This window comes from Oncorhynchus mykiss, chromosome 13 (genome assembly GCF_057628025.1).
Source record: "Oncorhynchus mykiss isolate SJ-2025 chromosome 13, ASM5762802v1, whole genome shotgun sequence".
Taxonomy (NCBI): Eukaryota; Metazoa; Chordata; class Actinopteri; order Salmoniformes; family Salmonidae; genus Oncorhynchus; species Oncorhynchus mykiss.
The window spans coordinates 32733443-32759475 of NC_143034.1; the positions used below are offsets into that span (position 1 = coordinate 32733443).

The 26033-nt window shown below is 42.4% G+C and overlaps 2 protein-coding genes across 2 annotated transcripts; one reads left to right on the plus strand and one right to left on the minus strand.

The window, feature by feature from the left end:
- The first annotated feature begins 772 nt into the window (after positions 1-772).
- LOC110486021 (uncharacterized) lies at positions 773-4623 on the plus strand. The gene is made up of 5 exons (XM_021557315.3): positions 773-1111; positions 1494-1628; positions 1745-1824; positions 2038-2147; positions 2257-4623. Exons 1-5 carry the CDS (start codon positions 922-924, stop codon positions 3968-3970), a joined length of 2229 nt encoding a protein of 742 aa, XP_021412990.3. The 5' UTR covers positions 773-921; the 3' UTR covers positions 3971-4623.
- Positions 4624-10770: 6147 nt separating this feature from the next.
- Positions 10771-25829, minus strand: LOC110486022 (calcineurin subunit B type 1). The gene is made up of 6 exons (XM_021557316.3): positions 25414-25829; positions 19063-19102; positions 13896-14072; positions 13432-13491; positions 12972-13156; positions 10771-12678 (listed from the first exon to the last, which is right to left on the minus strand). The coding sequence occupies exons 1-6, from the start codon at positions 25414-25416 to the stop codon at positions 12631-12633; spliced, it is 513 nt and encodes a 170-aa protein (XP_021412991.1). The 5' UTR covers positions 25417-25829; the 3' UTR covers positions 10771-12630.
- Between the last annotated feature and the right edge of the window lie 204 nt (positions 25830-26033).

The following is a 26033-nucleotide window of genomic DNA, read 5'->3' on the forward strand; positions in this document are numbered from 1 at the left end:
CAAATGACATTTTGGTTTTGAATTTTCCAACAAAAGAGGCCACCAAGGCATCTCCTGGCTGCGGGTTTGACGCTTCATACCTAAATTGGAAGTGACGGGCCTATGGCCCCTGCTCTTTCATCTCACTATCATTTGGGTGGAGTGTTCACATTTGGTGTGACAGAGGGTGTTACTGTGACTTTTCACCGTGCCGCAGCAGCAGCAGACATTGCCTGCAGTCTTTTCAGAGAAAGAGCCTGATGAGGTGCCAGGACAAAAATGGGAATACAATTCATACAATACAATTTCTCATAAGTTATTACTTTTTTCAAGAACAAAAAGAAATGTCCATTCTGAAAGTCATTGCTCCCCCCCCCCCCCCCCTTGGGTGAAATGTTTAAAAAATATATATACAAAATAGACATTATCCATTTACATTACATTCAAGTTACATTATAAAATCTATCATAATAACAGTAGGCCCAGTTAGTTAAGGGGGCAGGTGGGATGATGATAACCCGGCACTGTGGTTTCAGAGAAAGCTGTCCCATATTAAAAGATCTAGACCACATAATAAACATGGACTATGCTGTTGAATATATAGATACATAATAATAATAATAAATAAATAACAATTTAATGTATCCTTAACCAAATTTGACAAAAATAATTTCTAACAAAGCTGACATTCCAATTCGGAACAGGAGCCGTTTCAGTTGTATGTTGTCGTTGGAGCTCTATGCATGCTTGCAAGAACGCAAATTGGAGGCCCTCGAACAAAAATACTTTCTGAAACGGAAGTGGAACTGAATCATGGGAACAACATGGCGGAATGTTTGAATCTCTGATGTTGTTCCAAAACAACGTGTCTACATTTCGCTATTACACGATGTAGCTAGACATTCTGGTACCTACACATCTTTATATCAAGTTTCATTATAAATGCCAGTTACTATCCCTGCGAACAATATGACAGAATGGCGAACATGTGATACGCCCGCGTCGGGAATGACAGCTGGTTCAGACGAGAGCAAGCAAGGTGGAGGGAAACCGAAAACAAACAGACTGAGAAGAAGCCTCAAACAAACGCAGGCAACTCCATCTCTCATTGTTTCTCCAAAAACATGTCAAGGTCGGTAGCTTGCAAGCCATGAATGATGTGTTGAATTGATCAGTCACTGATCTAACTAGCTCTTCCTGTAGCCCGTAACGTAAGCAATGAAAACAGCTTATTAGCTGTGCACCGTGCCTAGCTAACTAATGTGCAGTGTTGCGCTACAAACGTTGCTAGCTAGTTATATAACGTTAGTTATTTTCTGGTTAGATGGTGCCTAAAGCCAACTAGCTAGTAGTGGGCTAAACTCCACTCCATGTTGAAGGAAGTTTAGTCCGCTGACTAGCTAGGAGTTAATGGCATGTCGTTAGCTACTTCTTTTGTTTGGTTTAGTTAGTTAGCTAACGGTTACCATGTGAGCCAATTAAAATTACATAATCATTCACATATCTACCATCAGATTTCAAGAAGCCAACTCGTGTGACAAGATCAAGATACAACAATGTATTCAACAAAGGAGAGTCGCCAATGAATGAATCAGAACTTCAACAGGATATCGTTTGGGATGCAACTTCCCCTTCACCCCTTAGGACAGGCAATTATATTTACATGTCAATATAACTCTGCATGTTGCCAGGCTAAGCAGTGATGATACATTTTTAAAGTTTACCTCACCTTATCTGTCTTACCTTTTTTCCTGTTCCTTCTTAGTTAGCAAAAGAGGCAAGAAGTACTCTGCAAATGTTGGAATTGTGGACATTTCCGATATTGTCAACAGAATAGCTCCCAAGGTTGGTAATACTCTGGCTAGCTAGCCACAAGTGTGCCATCAAATAAATGTATTCAAACTAGCACAAAGTTCATTACTAAACCCAGTGATGTGATTTTCTCATCATATATCCACTCTTTTTCATTTGGCTCTTTCTTAGTATAGTGCTGTTCAATACTCACAGATACTATGTTATTTTACTGTAGTAATATTATTATAATTGATCTTATTTAAGCATGGGAGACCTGTAGTTCCAGAGTCATCCTTGCTCCAGTGGATTGGAGACAGTGCTATTCCCTGCACCCCAGAGATTCAGCAGCCCAGGGCCAAGAAGAAATCCCCAAGGTAATCCCCAAGACAAGATAACATACTCCTCCCTCTCTCCTACATTGTACAATTATTAGAACAGAGCTTGTCACTTGCAAATAGCTTTAAAAAAAAGATTTCCCTACAGGACAAATGGAGTGGACGACCTTTTAAAGTTGGCGAAACAGTTTGATTTCAACATGTTTCGGCAAGACGAAGAACGAGTCAATGATATGCACAAGCAGAGTTTGGCGCTTTGGAGGACAGACTCGGAGGACATATTGGTTTCAGATGGCAACGAGAACCAGCCTCCTCCCTTACTGAGTAATGGCACACCTGAAAGTACACAGTCCGCCCTTAAAACAAACAGCATGAGAAACTCCAAAGACCAGATACCTCCTGACCATGAGATGGAAGATGATATGGATTTTTTATTTGATGGACCAACTCAACACATAAGTCTGAACTTAAGTCAGAATTCATTGCCTCAGTCCTTGGAGGTGAAGACTGCGCCCACTATGTCCTCCAAAGTCATTCCTGGAAAATATCCTTATTCCATACATGGCCACACTTCGACCGTCTCCTCATCGCATCCTGTCAAAAGATGCTCAGCAAATAATAACTTTGACGACGACTGGGAAAATGACGGTTTGCTGGAGGACCCGCTGGTATTTGAGATGACCCAAAACCCAGACCTCTTTGCCGCTCCTAATCATTGTTCGACCCAAAAAGGGTCGAATGAAACAAAACATGAAAACAACAACCCCTCAGCCATTCCCAAAAATGCTCTTCAAGGAAGTAGAGACATAAAACCAGCGGTGTCTAAAGGACAGAATGAAACTGTGAAAAACAGAAAAACATTCACACTTGAAGCAAATCCCAATGTACAATCAAAAAGTATCCTCTCAGAGGCATTACCAAAAGTAGGGAATGTCCCCGACACTGTCAAACCAGCACCGCGTAGGAACGTACGGCAAAACCAACCAAGTCTCTTTCCAATCAACAAAGCTCCGTCAATGGAGTCCAGTTACCAACTTAGCCAGCAAACACAGCGCCTGTCTAATGGAATAAAGGCTTGGCCGCAGGTGCCTCTTTTTCAAAGTACATCGATCTCAACCAGCTCATGCACATCAACCTTCACCAACTCTTATTCAATGTGGCCCCTTCAGGTTGAGAATAGCTCTTACCACAAGCCCACAGAGAACAGCAATATGAAGGGAACAGGTGTCATCAAGGCCCCAGCTAGCCACAGCGTCATGCCAGAGGACGACTTGGACTCTCTCTTTGCTTCTGACTGCATCTGGGATGACAAAGACGATGACCTATTGTGCCAAGCATGTGATCACCTGGAAAGCCAGGTACAGAGCATGGAGGACCCTGTTATCACACGCTCCCAATTACTGCCCAGTAATCAGACAGAAAGTCAGAAGTTTGTCCCTGTCTCTGCGCCTTTGAATAGCAGCAGATACAATGTAAATCAAACGACTGAGACCACACAATCCAAATATCCCAACAATTCAGTTTATTTACAATCGGCCCCCTGGAACGGGAGCACCCACTCTCTCAATAACAACAAAGTACCTGTTACTGTGGTCTCTGGTTCTGAAAGACCGAGTTACATTACCTCAGCTGGAAATGCTGGCACTAACTCCACGTATAGACCACAGAACATACGAAAGTCATACGAAAGTACTCGGGTCAAAAACACTTGTGTAGCTGGGAGCACAGCTAATCAACAAGGCACTGGGAGTGAAGCAGCTGGGAAATGTTCTGTGGTGGAGATTGAACTGAAAAAACAGCAGGCCATGGAGAGGAGACGGCAACGGATGCAGACGGCCCACAACCTAAGGGCTCCAACCTGAGGCTGGGACAGTGCACATATACAAGAAGATTCAGAATCATAGTTGGACAGTGTTGGTTTACTCTAAACGTTGACTTGTGCTAGACTGACCATACAGAGCTCTTGAAAGTAGACTTACTATAGAGTTGTTGTAGCCTCGTACTACCATCCTGATCTCGTAGCAAAACAGATTGTAAGCTCGCTAGTCCAGGATGGTTGTACGAGGCTAGAGCTGCCGTGCCTTTGTCTGTTTTCCAACTCGTAATTTACATCACTCAATCCATTTCTGAATAAGATTTTAATAGTTTTAATATAAATGTTCTTATTTACGTTAATCTATTAACTGTTAACAAAGTAACTTTAAAAAAAAAAATTAACAATAACCTATTTTCAGGGAGTATGTTACCAGTTGTGTTTGCAGAGTAGGCTAAGCTTGTCCTGTCACGTTTTCATATTATTCATTATATCAGTTTGGTAAATTACCATAGCATTACAACATGAGCGGTTTTCTGATTAAAAACACGAGTCGTCTTGTGCTGTCATATGTTTCTATATTATGTTTATCTGTCTTTTACTTCTTTTTTTTTGACATTGTTTATATGTTTGTCATTTGCACAATAATGAAACTGCCTCAAAAGATGACACGCAGATATTAAAGTTGCGAAAGGATTCCCACCCACCCTTTCCAGACAATACTATATTGTGTACAGCAGTGACATCTAGTGCCCTTTTGTTTCTGTGTCATGTAGGGTCACTCTTTCTTTAGCAGACCATCATTTATTTTTGTGGAATACAACAGAGCTACTGTCACGAAGCACAAAATAACCAGTTTGATGCAACAGTCAACACAGTACGAAGAGCTCCTTTAGGACCAGCACACATAGTAATGAGTAGTGCTTTCAACAGAAATGGGGTACGTCCCAAACGGCACCCTATTCCCTGTGTAGTGCACTACTTTTGACCAGGGAACTAAATAGGGAGTAGGGTGCCATTTAGGATGCAACATCTATCCTTTCTCTTGATCCTATCCACATTCTGATTGTGCCCACATAGCCGTTACGTCTACACATGGCAGTAAAATGTGTATCTTTTCTGTCCATACTGTGACCAGATATCCTGATCCCTCCCTGTATGCACATTTTTTGACAGATATTCTTTCAAAATTGTTAATTTATTAATTTTAAGATAATTGATGCAATAAGCCAATGGTGCCAATTAATTTAGAGACCTGTATAGTGAGGATTTCAATAGTTTGATCATCCAGATCTGTATACACTTGATTGATATCCAGATACAATGAGTCCCCGACTACCTCCGGAATTGGTCAGGAAGATCTGATCAAAATTAGATCACAATTAGTCTTTTAATTGTCTACACCTGTCTTAAAATGTGGGGACAATCAGGATGTCGACAAGATGAGAACAAATTATGCCTGTTAGAAACAGGTATAAACAGGGCTTTAGAAAGGTTTTGAAGTGGCTTTGCCTTTGACTACACCACACATGCAGTCTGGTAGAGCGTGTGAGTAGAGACCTGAACCCTTTCAGGGTCCTGTAACTTGGGATCTTATGAATCCTTCAGCCATAGTCGAATATCAGTTTGCACCGTGGGAGCCTCAGGATCTGGCCCTGACTGAACAGTCCGCTCGTTTGGATTTGGCCCCACTTCAATCACATCCACACCATGTATCACTTTATTACATAGATCCTTTACACCCGGTTATTCGAGGAGCTGTGTTGGTCTGTCTGCAAGCTCTGCTCACCGTCTTGATGGGACAAACCATAGACATTAGAGACAATAAAGGAGTCTTACTGTAATGTCTATGGTGAACCCTTCAATCCAGCGCAGACACACACACACACACACACCACACAATACCTTGAGGGAATCTCACTGTTAAAGTGATGCTCCAGGGATTTTGTATAATTTCACACAGTCATTTTGAAATGGGTCCCCAAAATATTAATTTTTTGTTGCAATTCGTATATGTTCTAAATTTGTAAGTGCTTAAGATCCGGGACTGCATCTTTAAGTTTATGAAGATTGGCAAACCATTCAACCCAGCACACACACCACTCAGTGCGTTTCAGTTTCATCTGAGGAGTGCTCCAAGGCACTGTGTTCAGCAGCCCAGCCTATGCAGTCAACCCATCCGGACAGACTCGTCAGGTCCCTTCATTAGTAGGCTGGCAGCTGTCTGATGGAGAGATAGGCTTGCTACCCACTCTGGCTGGGGCACATGTAAGGAGAGTCGCGTTATCATCAGACAGGTGTGTAACTGTACCGGTAGTCTGGGTGCACAGCATTGTTGCTGCAAATCAGAGGCACCAAGATGCCAATCTCCTACCTACCGGACTTAATCACAATGCTATTGTCTCACAACGCTGTTTAATTTAGAACAATTATCTGTTTGTAAAGGGATTTGACTAGACCCTCCCTTGCCAAATGTAAATAACATTTCACTGTTGCAATTTTTTGTTGTGTTGATATCACCCCCTACACGACACACCTAAGAGGAACAGTTTGTGGTTTTATGGCCCACCTGACACCTAGAACAAGATGGCCGAAAGTGTTTACTACCGATAATGTTTCAGCTGAAATTACGTTATCTGAGAATTGCAATGAACTCCTAATGACCCCTTCTTTGCCCCAATTCACAGTGTTCCATTAATTAGTCACATCCCAATCAGTGAGGACACTGATACTTCTAGGCTTCCTTCATCCCAAATAGCACCCTATTCTCTATAAAGTGCACTGTTTTTGATCAAGGCCCATAGGGCTCTGGTCAAAAGTAGTGCAATATATAAGGAATAGGGTACCATTTGGGGCAGACTTACACACATTGTACCGGGGATCCCGCCAGAGGCCATATCCCTCTCAGACAACGGTCGGGCACGAGGAAGGAGAGGGAATATTCACTTTAGGGTCCTCTGTCTTAATGTCCTGTAATCTCTGTCAAGTCACATCCTCGTAACATAACTCTGTTGCTTTGCCTGAAACAACTGATCAGTCAGTTCACCCATCTCAGGGAAACCTGAAAGTTTGCAAGTCCTTCGAGCAATATCAAATCTCATTGACATGGGATGCTGATAGTGTTATTATCTCACTGGATTAATATTAGGATGGATGCCTAGACCAAGTTTATTCTTGATAGATGGTATTTAATGTATTTGGTCTCATTAACGCTGCATAGTCAAGGAACTATAGACTTTTGGTACAACATTTGCTGACTAAGCTCAACTCCATGGTGCAGGGTTTCTGATTAACTCCACCAATGGAGTTGAGCAGAGACCAGACTTTGTGGAATTCATCTTAGAATATATTGATTCGGCCAAGGTCAATAGTTAAAAAAAAAAAAAGTCAATTATGAAATGCTTACCTGGTCTCTGCTCAACTCCGGTGGTGGAGTTCATCAGAAACTTTCTTCACCTTGGAGTTGAGCTTAGTAGGCTAATCAAAAATAAGTATTTTGGATATTAACGACCATGCGAGGTGAAGAATCTTGACGGCTCAATCAGTAATTCTTATTACCCAACTTATTGATTTGATTACAGCAAACAAATATACAGGTCATTTGATGAAAATGGCTTTTGAACATCCATAGGGCACAGGTAACCTACGAGCGAGCCTCATTAAAAGAGCTGGAAAACCGACAATCATTAAATAAACTATTGGGTTGCATGACATTTAGTGGAACTAAGTAGCCCAGAGTAATCAGAACCACATGAAGCTCAGCTGGGAGATCGGTCAGAGAGTGGTTTTCATTAACAGGGAATCTATCACCAATGGAGTTGGGTTTTTGGAAAGCTATACATTCTCTTTTTTGGGGGAATTCCATTCAAGAATGACAGACATTGATAATAATAAACTACTTTTCTCAAAGGATAATATTTTTTCCCCAAATTCAATGTCAAAGTTTGAGAGATGTGTCGTTCCATTGCGATCAACAATTTGTACTTCACCACATTTCAATTTTAATTGACCCCAATCCTGTCAAGCAACTCTCACCAATCTCTATATTCTCACTCCAAAGCCAACCTACAGTACCTTTCTCTATTGCTCGGCAGTATGCGTCAGGTTGAGCTATGGGTTCTGGTCTAGAAGTTCTGGTTTAGTCGTTCACACCTCAGAGAAATTGATTCTGACACCTGTACAAATGAGGCTGATTTTCCCCCCATGCTAGCGTAGCTGTAGGATGTCTGGAGTTCATTCCAACTTGTGCTGTCCCTTTTCACATTGTGGCATTTTCAGGTAACCTGAGCTACTAAGCCTCCCAGAGGTTTTCCTTACAGTATAAAGGTCCTCAAGATCAACCAGAGGTTCAAATCGAGTATGGTTTCCTTTCATAAGAATAAAGGTGTAACAGTTGGAGCGTCTTCCACGGGTTATCTATCCAAGGCCATCAGTACTGCTGGGAATGACTAAGAACAACTATGGTCTTTGTCTGATGTTCAATGAAAGCTTTTAGATGCAAAATGTTTAAACGTTCAATGAACTGTGTTAGGTACCATAAATGCAGTTGATTCATTGTATCCTCCATCTGAAGAACCATGCAATGGAATCGACTTCACACTTATCCAAAAAAAAAAAAAAAACTCTAGACCTGTTGAAATCAAGGGAAATTCGCCCCCTCAAATAACATGTCTGAAATTACCCATTGGTCGTGATTGTATTTGTGTAGGGTTCAGCATTTTTGAAGTTGGCTCTTGGTGTCTTTCATGTTGGGTTGTGTAAAAATAAATCTGGAGACTCGCTGAAAGTCCAAATCACAAACAGATGAGCAGGTTCCATGAGAATGGCAGTCTTTCGGAGGTCCATGTGTGGCTCGGCTGAGGAACACAAATGGGAATTTTAATTGGCAGTGACGGGCACAACTGGCCACATTCTGCATGAGCTCCATTAGGACCGTTCAGGAAACAGTGACACGTTATCTGAGGGAAGGGGAATGTATGTGTGAGCGCACACATCCATGGGTATTTTTTGGGGTGTAAAATAAAGGGTATCTGATTACAACTGATGGGTTTCCAGTGGCCTTGAGCTTGAAATCAAACCCAGCTTCCGAGACATTTTCTGCCTCTTCTTTTCCCCGTTTAAAAAAATATATATACTAAACAGTAGGGTGCAGTGCTTGATTGCAACAGAAGGCAATGTGAATCGAAGATGCAGCACTCAAGATGACGCTGCTTTAATCTTTCATTAGTAAGTCTAATTAATTCTGATCTTATTCAGAAAGCGTGTCAAGATATTAAGTCCGGGGCAAGCTCGTGATAGCCGTTCGGTAACTAATAATCAAATCAAATTTTATTTGTCACATGCGCCGAATACAACACCTTACAGTGAAATGCTTACTTACTAGAACTTAACTGCATTGTTGGTTTAGAAAAATATCTAAAAAGTAAGAAATAAAAGTAAGAAATAATTAAAAGAGCAGCAGTAAAATAACAATAGCGAGGCTATATACAGGGGGTACCGGTACAGAGTCAATGTGCGGGGGCACCGGTTGGTCGAGGTAATTTGTACATGTAGGTAGTTATTAAAAAGTGACTATGCATCGATAACAGAGTAGCAGTGTAAAAGAGGGGAGGGAGGGGCAATGCAAATAGTCTGGGTAGCCATTTGATTAGCTGTTCAGGAGTCTTATGGCTTGGGGTTAGAAGCTGTTTAGAAGCTTGGACCTAAACTTGGCGCTCCGGTACCGCTTTCCCTGCGGTAGCAGAGAGAACAGTCTGACTAGGGTGGCTGGAGTCTCACAATTTTTAGGCCCTTCCTCTGACACCGCCTGGCATAGAGGTCCTGGACAGCACGAAGCTTGGCCCCGGTAATGTACTGGGCCCTACGCACTACCCTCTGCACAACTCTGAAGACACACGTCTTTTCGCCTCCTAAAAACAAGGCCCGAGGGAAGGAACCATTTTGAGGAGACAAGGAGAGGACACAAGGAAAATATTTGAGATTCACCCACACTCAATAGCACCTTCTTTTTTTTTATAGCCATCTTATGCTGCCATCTAGCGGTCAGTTTAGAGTATAACAATAACATACCCCATGACCATCCATCCGTGCATTCTGCTCCTGCTTTGTTGAGTGCATTTTCCAGTACAATAGAATTATGGTTGTCCTATTAATGAAAACAGTGTCATACATGTGGGGATGCTAATCATCAATATAAAACACATTTCCCCCACTTTCATAGGACAAATATCCCTTTGCTGCTGGTCTTTAACAAATTGTCTGGCTTTCTATCAAAGAGCATTCACACATATTCTGCAGTGTGCCATCCAGACTGCATTCATTCTAATTTAAGCGCCACCTTGCCACGGTCACAATGCATGGATACATAATGCATGTGTTGTCACACAATTCACAGCCTCCTAACTTTCAAATCATTTATTTCTCTTTTTCCATGTATGAAGTTTCAAATGGTTCCCACAGCAGATGCAGCATGCAGAGATGGATAAGAAGGTAAAAACCTAAGACTGAAACCGGTTTTTTTTTTTGCCTCCACCCTATACCACCCCATAATAAAACACACACACACACACACACACACACACAGATCCCTTTCCTCCGATAGTGGACACATTTAGCACAAACCTAAAAAAAACAAAAACAAAAGGAGGGACCACTAATACTACCATGTTAATAACAAATACATCTGTAAAGAAAATAATATATACAACAAAAAAAACATCTCGAATGGTTTCCCCCTGAAACAGAGCTGGTAGGCTACTCTGGGGCATAAGTGAAGCTTTGCTGGAATAGAAGTAACAGAGATATCCAAAAGATTATAGTTGTTTAGAATAACAGTTACATGGAGTGGAGTTACTTTTGAGTCATTTCCATATTTATTCAACATTCACCAATTCTTTTTTTTTGGCAACATCCATATACATGTCATTTTCATTTGTTATAATATATTAACATTAAGATTCATATGTAAACAGAGATTTTCAAAAAAATGGATCTACATGCACAAAGGAAAAAAAAGGGGGGAGGGGAGAGAGAGAACCCTCCATGTCATGCAAGCACATCACAAGACTTCGGGGGCCTTTTAAGATCAGATAAGAGCCATCGTCGTGCGGCACGCCATTGAAGACAAAACAGCGGTGCGAGCCGGGCGCATGCGGCACAGGATCACGCACGTGAACACCCGCCCGTCGGTGCATTCAGTTGAGCAAAAAAGCAGAGCCACAAACTTAAAACACGTTTAAATTCCATAAAATGTATAGACACAAATAAAAACCTGCTCTGTCTTGTCCCCTCTCTCTGTGTAAAGAACGTTGGTAGCTTTATAATAAAATGCCCTTTTGTCGGTTGCATCTTCTCAAGAAAAAAAAAAAAAGAAGAATGTTCAGGAGGTAGGGAGGAAGAGGGACAGCCCACCTGTGACCTTGCACTATTACATCAACTCATGGCAAGAGTCCATACAATGTTTGAGAAACCGAATTAAAAGATGTTCATGAAATAGATGCAAATTACATGGCCAAGAAGGCTAAATGTGTACGTTGAAATCAACGCCTCTCATAAGCCGAACCAACTTAACATCCCTCAATGTCCTAACTGTAGCCTACTTACTGTAAGTTACCTCAGCTCTGCCTGCAGTTAAGTTGTTAAATGCAACCCCCCCCCCAAAAAAGCTAGATTTACCGTATCACAAGCATTTAAACCAAAAGCACTCATCTCTACTTCTATTTGATAGTCTGTAACCAATCCATATCTGTAACTTAACATGGCTGACGAAAGCAATAAATACAAAAACACATTAACGAGAATATTCTAAATGGCCTGTGATGTCCTACCATGCAGAATGAAGACGTGCTTTTTGTTGGAATAAGAGACTTAAGGTGAAAATTATTCGCATAACCAACCAGTGACTCAAAAAAAAAAGACCTTGTCCTTGAAGTAAAACCGTAAGCTTGTATGTGCAGAAATGTAAATATTATTCTCTCTACTCCACTGCATCTTCAAAGCAAGATGATCGATGTCCCTGACAATATAAATATGTATAGTGCACAATCCCCCTTATTAAAAAAAAAGAGGCCGTCTCACATGATCTTAAAAACGTAGCTGTTCAAAATATTGGGAGTGAAAGAAGCAGGGAAAGCATTTGCCTGGAAAATGTAATTGGACTGTTTGAATCGTGCAGTATGCACATTGAAATAAGCAAATTCTACCGAATGTTGATAGAAAAAGATGTATACCATTATATTCAACCGGTTTATTATATGTTCTGGTTGGCACTTCATGCTCTATTTTTGTGTTGTGTTGAAATCAAGTACATCAAGTTACATCACAGCTAACTACACACATCCCCCACCCCCCCCCAAAAAAGCCAAGACCAAAATAAATATGAAAAAAAAAAATCCCAACTGCCTCAAAATCAAAGAGAAACACACTAACCCTTCCTCCACCAAACTGAAACACTCACTCAACGATAAAAAGCTGTCCTTCAGGCTTTTAAAGTGCTACACCGGGTTATTGAGAGAACTCATGTTCGATAACACTATAAAATGGTTGGCGTCAGAAGGCTCGGGTTGGAAAAAAAGAAGAAGTGGCTTCACAGAGAAAAATACTTCCATTGAAAAATACACAGAGACCTTTGCTGGATGACACCTTGAGCAGATCCTCAGAAATGGAGAAGAAAGCGAAAAGGGATTTTTTGCAGGGGGCCCGTGAGGTCAGTCACACGTCCACAACCATCTTTTTGTGTATGTCTAATCCTCCCACCACCTAATGGAAGACAAGAGGGGCAAGAAACTGTCACGGACGCAACACACCTTGAGAATTTGAACAGAAGTGACGCACCGCGATCATGATCATGGGAACATGATTGCAACATTTCAGATCAATTCAGAGTTTTCTTTGTTGCAGAAATCCCTGTTGGGAGGATTTCCTTGATTATTCCCCTACTGGTTCCGGGAAATCCCCCAAATGGGATTTCTCAAACTTGTGAACATTTTACGGAAAGTTTCAGGAACTGTGCAACCCTATCACAGAGTTAAAATGTCGTTTCTTCGACTCACCGCACAAAACTCCTCAAAGGATATCCTCCCGTCGCCGTCTTTGTCTGCATTGATGATGGTTTTGTCAACAATCTGCTGGAGCTGGGTGTCCTTTAAGTTGTTCCCCACCATCATCTTGAGGACCTGGAAGAGTTCTCCGTTGGATATGTAGCCGTCCTTGTCCATGTCGTAGATCCTGAAGGCAACTAACAGGACAAGGGGGAAGACGGAAGGTTGGGTCAGACCAGGTTTTCATCGCAGCGTCATTGGAATGACCTGCCAATACGCGCATTTTAAAAAAGGGAAGAACTTCTGAACATCCAAGAACGGGGATCATTTTTCACACAGAAAAGCAAAAATCACAAACATTTGCTTTATGAGCTCAGCATTGGTGTATCGACAAAAAGGTGGGTAATCACTTTAAAATGGGGGGTGGAACGTCACAGTGAAAGCAGTTGAGATTAGTTGGCAGTCTACTTACAGCGCAGTTTCATCTCTTTATCACCTTTGACACTGAACTGGGAGACGCCCTCAATGAATTCTGTCAAAGAATGTGAAGCCATTTTGAGTCAACCAACAATTAAAAAGGACAGTAAACAAGGACATGAACACACGTCGGATATCGTTATTTCATTCACTCAGTTGCATAAGAGCTAGAGGGGGGCTTTCGAGGAAAATGCCCAAACGGCCCAAAAACTGTTAAGGCATTTTCTGATTTAAGGTTGGTCAGCATAACATCATAACGCAGGCGAACACTTCTTATAAAAAAAACATTATACATTTCATTTCAAGGTGAAACAGCACTGGTCATTATCCACAAAGATAGCCTACAACAAAGACACCAGACTAAAACAGACAACAAAGACACCAGACTAAAACAGACAACAAAGGCTCTTTTGAAGTTAGAATTTAGAAAAGGTGAATAACCCCATATATCAGTCTTACCTTTGAAGTCGACTTCCCCATTGCCATCTGTGTCAAATATATCGATAACTCGCTGTACAAGGGGATTCTGTTGGAGTTCCGGTAAGGACATAAACTCTTCCACGCTCAAGGAACCAGAGTTATCTAGGTCGAGTTTCTTAAATCTCTTTCCTAGCCTCTTAATCTCATCAGCATCAACTGAAATAGAAAAGGAGAGAGCGAGAAAGAGTGGCGTTAAAAACCGACCTCTTCACATATAGGGGAACAAAACTTTACACAGCAGACTCCATTTCCTAGGGTAGCAACCACCACCGCCGGGTTTCGGGAAGCACACTTTCAGCACACGGGGGGGGGGGGAAGAAAACGGGCCAACCTGGTCACTTACATCTGGTGTTATGGTCCTTTGCTGCTTTTAGAATCGATTCACCCATCCCCGATTGATTCTTACCCGAATTCTTGCGAGTGCTGGCCATAGCATAGCCGTCCCAAGCTACCGCCCACCTAGTGTAGTTTGATACAGGTGGCCAACATTGAGCGACAGCAGCAGCATACCTCTCGGTTCCCCACTCTAAGCTCTTTCACTGCGTCATGTGACACCTCCTTCACACACTAATCACTGGACTGATATGCATTAATCGTAATGTGGACACAACAGCGTGAGGTGGACTTAAGTGAGACTAAGTGTGTGCCGTAATGTGGGCGGGATTTCACAAAATGAACCTTTCACCTGCTGCTGTGCACAATGCTTGATTCTACATACATGAGAAAGAATATTCCAGTAGTTTGTTAATACGATCAACCTCGCACTAGTATTAAAATCACCTACAGAGTCTCACTGTAAATAACAAGCTATTTTTTTTTATCAGTCTTCGAGGCACAATTCATATCTACAGACTCAAAGTATTTTTCATCAGCTTTATTTGACAGGCAATCCAGAGTTTCTCTCTGACCCGATATGGCTTGGGTTTGCTGAGGCGTTCCTCTGGGCACCTCGACGTGGCAGTGGTGTTTTAGTCAGCAGTGTTGTACCATGATGACAGGCTTAACAAGTAGGAACCAACAGCTGCCATAACCGAGACCCACCACTAGATGTACCACAAAACAAGTGAGTGGGGTGTCACAAGAACTAGAATTTTACTATGGCGGCTATACATTATGGGGTGCTGCCAATACAGCACCACAGTGAAAACGGATGCCCTTTTACATCTATTTGTGAGCAACTCTCTGCAAAATGTGTCCTACCAAATTGGAAAAACGTAAACACGCAGCGCCTTTCTACGGGCATGTGGGGGAGGGTTCTTGAAATCCAACATCCAATCAAAATGTAGCCGCTTAATGTAAACCGCCCATTCTAGCTAATACAACATTTTGGATGGCTGCGCGACACTATCTGGCAACAGGTGCGTATGCATTGGTAATTTCATATCTCTACATTAAGAACCTTATTAATTATGTGGAAAATGAATTGAAGACAAATCAATATAAGTCGGAAAGTTATGCACCTTTTTCCAGCCCCCAAAAGCCCGTCAGTAGTAGTCTGACATGGAGACAAGGAAGGATGCCATTGAAAATAATTAGGATATAGCCAGCCCATTGATGATCATTTTAGTTGAGCTGATTTAACTTACACCTTAATAATTTCAGTGTTAACGATGGACTAACTGCTGTATACAAACTGAGAAAATATATATATTTTAAATACAGCAATAGCTCCTCCCCTGACACAAACTCTTTATCAGGGGACGCAAAAATGTAGCTGCAGAGGCACAGGCCCCAACAGCACTGCATTAATTCAATTACACTTGCACAACAGTATATGCTAGACAGTGCTGGGTACCATTCTGTCCGTGTATACCGTCCACGAGTGTAGATCAAATAGATGGGAGGAAAAAAGTATTTATAGCCACAAGGCAGAGAGAGAAACACCCCTCAATCCACACACAGCTAAATGGCTGGTGCTGCCCTCCCCTCGGGAAACCCCTAGCAACAAGGAAACCCAGCAAGCCAACACACAAAAGGGGGGAGGGTATTTTGAGAGCTGCAGTCAGACAGCCCGCTGGAGAGGCTTTCAACACAAACTGATCTGCAGAAGGAGACAGACAGCGTGTTACATTCACATCGGTTTCATAATTCGGCTCACTGGGCCTCATCTCTCTCACAACCAATGACCACGCAGACAGCTTGAGAGTTCTGAGACTGTCTCCCGAGTCTTCATGAATCAAGCCCCGGTTATGATATTTTAGGAACACTGTTACCACCACAATTGGGTTATCAACCATTTGTTATGTTAGTGTGACTAGCATTCAGGCACGTGTCAAGATTTAGCCTCGTACGAGTCTAAATAGTCATTTTATAGTAATTCTAGACACTGGTTTGCTCTAGAGACCTGTAAACAAATCGTGCCCCCCCAGAGAGATATAACCGCTACGCAAGCTAACCAATGAGCTAACCAATATCACACCTATAAACCAACCACGCATCTGACAAGAGGCAGATAATAAGGAAGTGGCGGTGACTACGTTGCCATTGCACTTAATTCACTGCTGCAGAAACACAACCCCCCCCCCCCCCCCTTACATGTGGGCGAGTCACACCGCTGATCTTACTGAAAAAGCGGCACCCACTGGGGCGCATCAAAGCACTGCAGCTCTCCCAAACAGCCGAATAAATACTCTCAGCTCTGCCTCTATACAATATATGGGAAGTTCATTTGTCTTGATGTGCTGGTTTGTAGCTCAATTTGGATGGTTTATTATCTTGTTGTTGTTGTTTTTTTTAAATACATAATGCGTTTGTGAAGTTTTTTGATTGGAATGTGTCTGTGAGAATGTGCCTGTGAAAATGTGTCTGTGAGAATGTGTCTGTGAGAATGTGCCTGTGAAAATGTGTCTGTGTACAAAAAACAAGTAAATAAAACCTGTCTATAGATGCAGATCCTCTTCTAGTTTCATGAACAGATCATGAATTGCTCCAAAGAACACGGTAGCCAATACGTGGCCGTCTGTGTACATGCATACTTGTGTGTGGGTTTGCATGCATGTATACTTGTGTGTGGGTTTGCATGCATGTATGTATACTTGTGTGTGGGTTTGCATGCATGTATGTATACTTGTGTGTGGGTTTGCATGCATGTATGTATACTTGTGTGTGGGTTTGCATGCATGTATGTATACTTGTGTGTGGGTTTGCATGCATGTATGTATACTTGTGTGTGGGTTTGCATGCATGTATGTATACTTGTGTGTGGGTTTGCATGCATGTATGCATACTTGTGTGTGGGTTTGCATGCATGTATGCATACTTGTGTGTGGGTTTGCATGCATGCATACTTGTGTGTGGGTTTGCATGCATGCATACTTGTGTGTGGGTTTGCATGCATACTTGTGTGTGGGTTTGCATGCATGCATACTTGTGTGTGGGTTTGCATGCATGCATACTTGTGTGTGGGTTTGCATGCATGCATACTTGTGTGTGGGTTTGCATGCATACATACTTGTGTGTGGGTTTGCATGCATACATACTTGTGTGTGGGTTTGCATGCATGCCACGTTCTGCTGCGTCACCATGCTTGACTGGTGCTCCTTACGACACGCCCAAAGCTCTCAGCAGATGCTAAAGATCGCCACTTAGAGATACGCACACTGTGCTAAGACTAGTCTAAGCGGGGAGGGAGGGGGGGGTGTACAAGTGGGTACAACTACAGAAAAACACAAGGTGTTAAGAGGGGAGTCACCATGTTCTCTTGAAGCGAAAAACAGTCTTTGCAGGGCAAGTCATTTTGTCTGTTTTGCTACAGCCTTGCACAGGGAGTCACCTAACCCTCCGAGTAGAAGTTGCCCCTCTTCTAGGATCAGCTTCCCCTTCCCCGTATCCAACCTTTACCATTCGGGGTAAAAGACAGAACTGACCAGCATTCTAGGGGTCTACTAACGAACGCCCTGACTAGTGGACCTGAACGGGGATCTGGGTGAGCTCCCAGTGTTCAGACCCTGCCAGCTCGGCGCGCACAGCTGATTTAAGGTTGTGCGCCTTCTTGACACGGCGAACAGCTGCCCCACGCCCTGCTCCCAGGAGTGAGGGGGTGGGTAGAGACTCCCCAAAATATCCCACTGTGGGGAAAGTCCATCGGCTGGCTGAGGTTTGAGACCTGTTGAAGTCTCTTGTTTTTTGATTGTCCTGCAGGTGCGCAACCCAGGCGCGTGACTCTAAATACAGGTGTGTTTTTGATGGTGGGGGTTGTGTCAGCTGGTCCATAAGCATCAAAGTGGCAAGTCTTTATGAAGTGAGACCCCTAAGTCAACACCAGAAAGTAGTACCGTCTACTTGCACCCGTGACAAAGTCCTACGCGAGTCTGGTCTCTCTCAAAACGATTGAAAACCTAGTATTTGATTTTCCAGTCAAACACATTCTGTACAAGACTGGGCAGGGAGAAACAGAGAGAGGGAGATTGTTCTGGGTTAAAGGCAAGTAAAGGAACAAGTGCCGTGGTAAATCACGGTCCGACGGCCACCCCTGTGACACCTAACGTAACAGCTCGTTAGGGAGGTGCGGAGGTCCCACCCCCCCGAAAAAGTAGAGCCTGAAAGTTCAGTCCTGAAACTCTAATTAGCCCCATTTTCTCTTGAGGGGTGGGTGGATTGACGAGGGTGGAGGGATTGCGCAGCAGGGTGACAAACCAATTAAAAATTGAATATTACTTGGGCTAAAAATAAATAAGGCTCTCCCACCAGCCCTGAAACTGACCTTTATGAGGGGGGAGGCATTTTTTTTTTATAGCTGTGGCAGCCAAGTGCTCAAGCCTCCCAGCAGCGTCTGAGACTGGGTCACACTGTGAAGGGCTGAAGTATGCAGTATAGCGTGTGGTGATGTATATATTGGTATATATACTGCTCAATTCCCCCGACCGGACCAGTTGTTTACCTATTAAGTGTCCCAGACTTTTGTAAACTGCAACGCCTATGGTAGATTCTGGCCTTTGAGTTGACTGGGCGGTCACCCTTTAAACCAGAGACAATACAATCCCATAGCCTAAACTTTTTTTAACATCAAAATTCTTCTCGTTCAAATGAAATTCGATTAAATTCCAGTCATATCTGAATATTACATACAGGACAGCCCACAGCTGATATCGTTTGAATCACAGCAGCAGTATTGGAGAAGTTGCCGGTGACACTCTCAAATACTTACAGTGTGTACACATCTCCAAGGGATAACTTGCTTCGTTTCCCTAGAAAGAAAGAGGAAAAGAATGGTGAGAATGACCATCCAACCTAATGTCTATTCAGAAATGAAGACAGGAAACCATAGCTAATAACATTCACCATTCAAATCGGTATTTTCTTCTGCAAAATATAGGAATTGTGTTGCTATAATAAGATGGCATTCGCACCAAGGGTCTGAAATATTGCCATTTTACCATGGATTACATTGTAACAAGTTGAGTGGTGACAAGCTTATGTAAAAGACCCGATTGTGTGCACCACATAAGACAAACGCCATACCAATTCTTGCGTCTGGGGTATACTACCACCTCAACATTGACACACGAAAGTGATGATGTGCTAATATGTTGATGTGAGCTTGGTACGTTAATAGGGAAACAACATTAACCCTACAGAGTGACACAATATCCTGCCACCTGCCACTAAAACAGCAGGTAAAACCCATTCTCGGTCCATCCCACTCTCTGCATTTTGTTTATCCCTCAGAAGTGGCATTCTCCATTATGCATGAGAACAAACAGAATGAACTGGATTCTGCCAGAGCTGGAAATGAGGGCAACCCACTGCCTTTGCCTTATCGCATTTCAGTGGGACATAAAGGAATTGAAAAAGGCCGATAGAGGAAGGCTGAGCCTTCCTTATTAGATAAAGACTTGGGCTATGACTGAACGGCTAGCCAAAAAGGGGCATGGACTATCCTAAATGCCTCTAAATAACTATCCATTTAAATCCAAGTTAAAACATTTATCTCCTGAATATCAGAGCACTTCTGTGGCTCAGTTGGTAAGAGGCATTAGCCACGCCAGGGTCATGGGTTCAGTTCCTGCTCGGGTCACATATACAGTGCATTAGTAAAGTTTTCAGATCCCTTGACTTTATCCACATTTTGTTACGTTACAGACTTATTCTAAAATAGATTAAATACATTTTTATCCTCATCCACACACACACCCCCATAATGACAATGCGAAAACAGGTTTAGACATATTTGCAAATGTATTATTTTATTTTTTTAAACATATCTTATTTACGTAAGTATTCAGACCCTTTGCTATGAGACTCGAAATTGAGCTCAGGTGCATCCTCTTTCCATTGATCATCCTTTAGATATTTCTACAACTTGATTGGAGTTCACCTGTGGTAAATTCAATTGATTGGACATGATTTGGAAAGGCATGCACACCTGTCTATATAAAGTCCCACAGTTGACAGTGAACGTCTGAGCGAAAACCAAGCCATGATTTTTCTGAAGGAATTGTCCGTAGAACTCTCTAGACAGGATTGTGTCAAGGCACAGATGCGGGGAAGACTACCAAAAAAATGTATGCAGCATAGAAGCTCCCCAAGAACACGGTGGCCTCCATCATTCTTAAATTGAAGAATTTTGAATCTACCAAGACTCTTCCTAGAGCTGGCCGCCCAGCCAAACTGAGCAATCGGGGGAGAAGGGACATGGAGGTGAGCAAGAACCCGATGGTCACTCTGACAGAGCTCCAGAGTTCCTCTGTGGAGATGGGAGAACCATCCTGCAGCACTCCACCAATCAGGCCATTATGGTAGTGGCCAGACGGAAGCCACTCCTCAGTAAAAAAGGCACATGACAGCCTACTTAGAGTTTGCCAAAAGCACCTAAAGGACTCTCAGACCATGAGAAACAAGATTCTCTGGTCTGATGAAACCAAGATTGAACTCTTTGGCCTGAATGCCAAGCGTCAGGTCTGGAGGAAACCTGGCACCATCCCTACGGTGAAGCGTGGTGGTGACAGCATCCTGCTGTAGAGATGTTTTTCAGCGGGAGGGACTAGAAGACTAGTCAGGATCGAGGGAAAGATGAAAGGAGCAATGTACAGAGAGATCCTTGTTGAAATCTTACTCCAGAGCGCTCAGGACCTCAGACTGGGGCGAAGGTTCACCTTCCAACAGGACAACGACCCTAAGCACACAGCCAAGACAATGCAGGAGTGGCTTCAGGACAAGTCTCTGAATGTCCTTGAGTGGCCCAGCCAGATCCCGGACTTGAACCCGTTCAAACATCTCTGGAGAGACCTGAAAAAACTGTACAGCGAAGCTCCCCATCCAACCTGACAGAGCTTGAGAGGATCTGCAGAGAAGAATGGGAGAAACTCCATTAAATACAGGTGTGCCAAGCTTGTAGCGTCATACCTAAGAAGCAGAGGCTGTAATCGTTGCCAAAGTACTGAGTAAAGGTTCTGAATACTTATGTAAATGTGATAGTTTTTTTATTATTATACATTTGCAGAAATTTCTACAAACCTGTTTTTGCTTTGTCATTATGGGGTATTGTGTGTAGATTGATGAGGAAAAAAAACTAACAATTTAAATCCATTTTAGAATAAGGCTGTAATGCAGCAAAATGTGGAAAAAGCCAAGAAGTCTGAATACTTTCAGACTGCACCGTATACTAAAAACATATGCACCGTATACTAAAAACATATGCACCGTATACTAAAAACATATGCACCGTATACTAAAAACATATGCACCGTATACTAAAAACATATGCACTGTAAGGACAGTAAGTTGCTTTGGATAGAAATGTCTGCCAAATATTAGAATGGCTAGCGAGGCTACCTTGTGTAAATCCACACATCATCCAGAATGTTCTGTTGCAGAATCCGAATCGGGATTGCAAGCCGAAATTCCTTTTCTCTGTGATGAATACAAAACAGCGAAAGTAGGAGAGCTGTTTCGACTTGCTCCTGACAACAAAGCCTGGCATAACCCAAGACTGATCATTGACAACCAGAAAGACACGGCCCTGTCTTTCCATCTAGCTAAGCTTTGGATACAATACCAAATAAAATTATGTTGTGCATATAGGCTCCATATCCCCATCAGTTGAAGTCATAAAATAGTAAAGGAAATGTCAATAAAAGTATCATTCAATTTGTTTCATGAACCGTATTTTAGGGATTAGGCTCCAACGTCCAGGCAATGTGACTTTTGTCACTATGACTGGTGTGGGTTACTTTTGGTTTGGCAAATATCAACATTTTGTCTCACACTTTCTTCATTTGATATAGGCTGACGTCAACTCCAAGAATCCCATAGATGTCCATGCTCAAAGTGTTTTCAAATCACTGGCACAGTAGTGTTGATGCTGCAACAGTCCTGTGCCTCTGACTTCAGGTCACACGGAGCATTCAATTCAAGTGGACTGAGGGGTTTAGGATTACACCATTTCCTTGGTGTAAGGTCATGTCTGTGTGGTAACCAAACAGTGGGCGTTCTAGAAGTAAACCTAGTTTTGTAATTATAACATTGCAAAATGGTGGGAGGGCAGATGGGTTGGATTTAGGCCTAACTCAGCTGCGTAGTTTGTACCACAATTGCTAGTCCAAACATATAAAATGAACAATGATCTTGTTATTTTCTTTTCAACATCCTTTCCTTCAGGCAACTAATTTGTCACTAACGATTCATTCTAAAAAATGTTTTTTTAAACGTCTAGGCGTATTCAACACTGTTACCAGTTAGCACTCACATTACTACAACTGGGTTTGGAAAGTGAGGAGTATTTTCTTCCAAATCCATCCCCTTTGTTTATCTAAAACATCTGTACTAAGGGTTAAGAAGAAGTCTCCTGACACGCATTGTATTGAAAAACTTTCACAGTATATGCCAAGGCTGGTAGTAAGCTACACATTTTGCTCTTGAGCACCATGACAGCACTATCTGTCAAGAGCTGAGAACGTAATACGTTTTATGAAAAAATGTGATATATTGCAGTCAGAGCCTAATACACTTGACTTCAACAGTTCTCACTGAGGGCCTGCTTACAATTGGAATGTGGTTTCAAAGAGAAAGCCTGAGTGTACAATCCATCTACCAATAGAATCCATTAAAACCAAATCAGCGTCATCCCAAGTCCTGGCTGCCTGCAGCGACAGCCTATAAAGGAGTATATAGTACACTGAACAAAAATATAAAACGCAACATGCAACAATTCAAAGATTTTACTGAGTTAGTTCATATAACAAAATCAGTCAATTGAAATAAATGCATTAGTTCCTAATTTATGGATTTCACATTACTGGGAATACAGATATGCATCTGTTGGTCACAGATACCTTAAGAAAGGGTAGAGGCGTGGATTAGATAACCGGTCGGTATCTGGTGTGACCACCATTTGCCTCATGGAACGCGACGCATCTACTTCGCATAGAGTTGATCAAGCTGTTGATTGTGGCCTGTGGAATGTTGTCCCACTCTTCAACGGCTGTGCAAAGTTGCTGGATATTGGCAAGAACTGGAACATGCTGTCATATGTCAATCCAGAGCATCCCGAACATGCTGAATGGGTGACATGTCTGGTGAGTATGCAGGCCATGAAAAAACTGGGCCATTTTCAACTTCCGGGAATTGCGCACAGATCCTTGCGACATGGGGCCGTGCCTTATCATGCTGAAACATGAGGTGATGGCGGCAGATGAATGGCAACACAATGGGCCTCGGGATCTCGCCACGGTATCTCTGTGCATTCAAATTGCCATCGATAAAATGCAATTGTGTTTGTAGTCCGTAGCTTATGCCTGCCCATACAGACATGACAGTTTGTGCAGAAATTCTTTGGTTGTGCAAACCCACAGTTTCATCAGCTGTCTGGGTAGCTCGTCTCAGACGATCCCTCAGGTCAAGAATACGGACGTGGAGGTCCTGGGCTGGCGAGGTTACACATGGTTGGTGGTTGTGAGGTCGGTTGGAAGTACTGTCAAATTCTCTAAAATTACATTAGAGGTGGCTTATGGTAGAGAAATGAACATTAAATTATCTGGAAACAGTTCTGGTGGAAATCCCTGCAGTCAGCATGCCAAATGCACACCCTCAAAATTTGAAACATCTGTGGCATTGTGTTGTGTGACAAAACTGCACAATTTAGAGTGGCCTTTTATAGTCCCCAGCACAAGGTGCACCTGTGTAAAGATCATGCTTTGTGATATGCCACACCTGTCAGGTGGATGGATTATCTTGGCAAAGAAGAAATGCTCACTAACAGGGACATAAACACATTTGTGCACAAAATGAGAGAGAAATAAGCTTTTTGTCCATATGGTAAATGTCTGGGATCTTTTATTTCAGCTCATGAAACACGTGACCGACACTTTACATGTTGCGTTTATATTTTTGTTTGAAGCAAATATTCAGATCCTATAGCGTATTTAAGGTTGATGCATTTGTGTTCTTTTTCCTGAAACCACTATGCTCACTTGGTCTGAGCTAAATGCTGGCGCTTCAGAAATGCATACAGGTCCAGTATACATGCTTAATAATCAAGTCGCCTACTGACCCCCCAAACATGGGCTATGCGTGTACAATGTAGGCCTATGACCGTTGGAAATTGGGAGGAACAGGAAATAGGTCAGTGAACGAGAAGATATCAATCTTTTTAAATGGAACTCTGATGCAAATTGATATGACTGAGGTAGTATGAAACTGTATCTGGCCTTCTGCAATGCATGTCTTTTTAAAGCCATTTATTCAGATCCCTGTACTGGGACTGGTAAAAAGAAAATACAAATAATGTAACGAGAGGTAATATAGAAAATGTAAGAAAAGGTGGATCTTTGGGAAGCAATTGTTTCTTCCTGGAAATGTAGTTTAACATGAATAAATGTGACTGACTAACTAGAACAGTCCTGTTCTTTTTAACACATTCCCACGAGTAGTTAGTTAGCTAGCTGTGTTGATTGGGAACCACGTTAACGTACCGTGCAGCTCTCATAAGTGACAAACAGGAAAAGTGCCCATTTGCTGTGACCATGTAGTATGTTTTAACTAGTGCTAGTCCAGCTTGGTTGGACCTGCGTTATAAAGCCGAATATTGCCGACACAAGTTGACAAGCGCATCTAATTTATGCACAAAGTAAGGCGTGACAGCCTATCGATATTGTTAGTGTTGCCTGCTTGCGGGTTCAGGAAAGATACGATGTTTCACTTTTCCCCCACAAGCTCGCGCCATTTTTCATGTGCCTATAGCTTTAGCTAACTGGCTAGGTTGTTGGTTTAGCTACTTGTCACACATTTCGAGAAGTCTCAGTATAGCTTTTCAGAACACACCAGAATGCGATAAATCATCAAAACATAATGCTGGCCATATTGCCATGTCTGTAAACATGAAATTGTCCGTGCAAAAATGTATTGCGATACACGCTTTCAAACTCATTTGGTCGGGAGAATAAGAACGTAGTGCAACGAGATCTTGGATAGCCTTGAGTGCTATGTCTGCATGCATATGGTGTAAGATTTTGTACACGTTCGGTTCAACATTAAAATAGCTAGCTATAGTTTTCCTTACCATTCTGTCGGTTGGGTTTCTTCACCTGGTGCGCAAGAGAAACACTTTGAAAGGACGACGTTGCACAATCAATTTTAAGACTGTTTCAGGGAAATATTTCTGGTTGTAATAAATATAGACCAGCTTGACTTGCTCTCGCCTTTTCTCTTTAAGGATGACGGATTCACTGCAGTAGCTACAGTGGATCCGCAGAGGAGGTTGTGTTGGTGTAGAGAGCGAGCGAGGTTGAAAGGCGAATAGGGGGAGGTGCGGCTATACAGTACATCCGGGTACCCTGTCTATTTCTTTTAATGTATGTATGCCAACCATGTATTGTGACATTTACATAAAAGTGTAGCCTATCCATCAATACAGGGTTTAAGTGATTCGTGTAATGCTTTTCGGCGTAGGCCTATTTCCTCATCCAGATTCTAAATGAAGACCCATGCAGCAATGTTTAAGTATGTGGAAAAATCGACCAGTGAATATGAGTGCCACACCTACAGGCTTGCCCATAAAGATGCATGGTTGTAAGATTGACTATTGCAGCTTTCTCTTTCACGGGCATGAACAGCCATACTGTACTAGATGTAAAAGATGACGCCTAATGTGTCTAACGGATTGGAATAGGATGTGCAAGT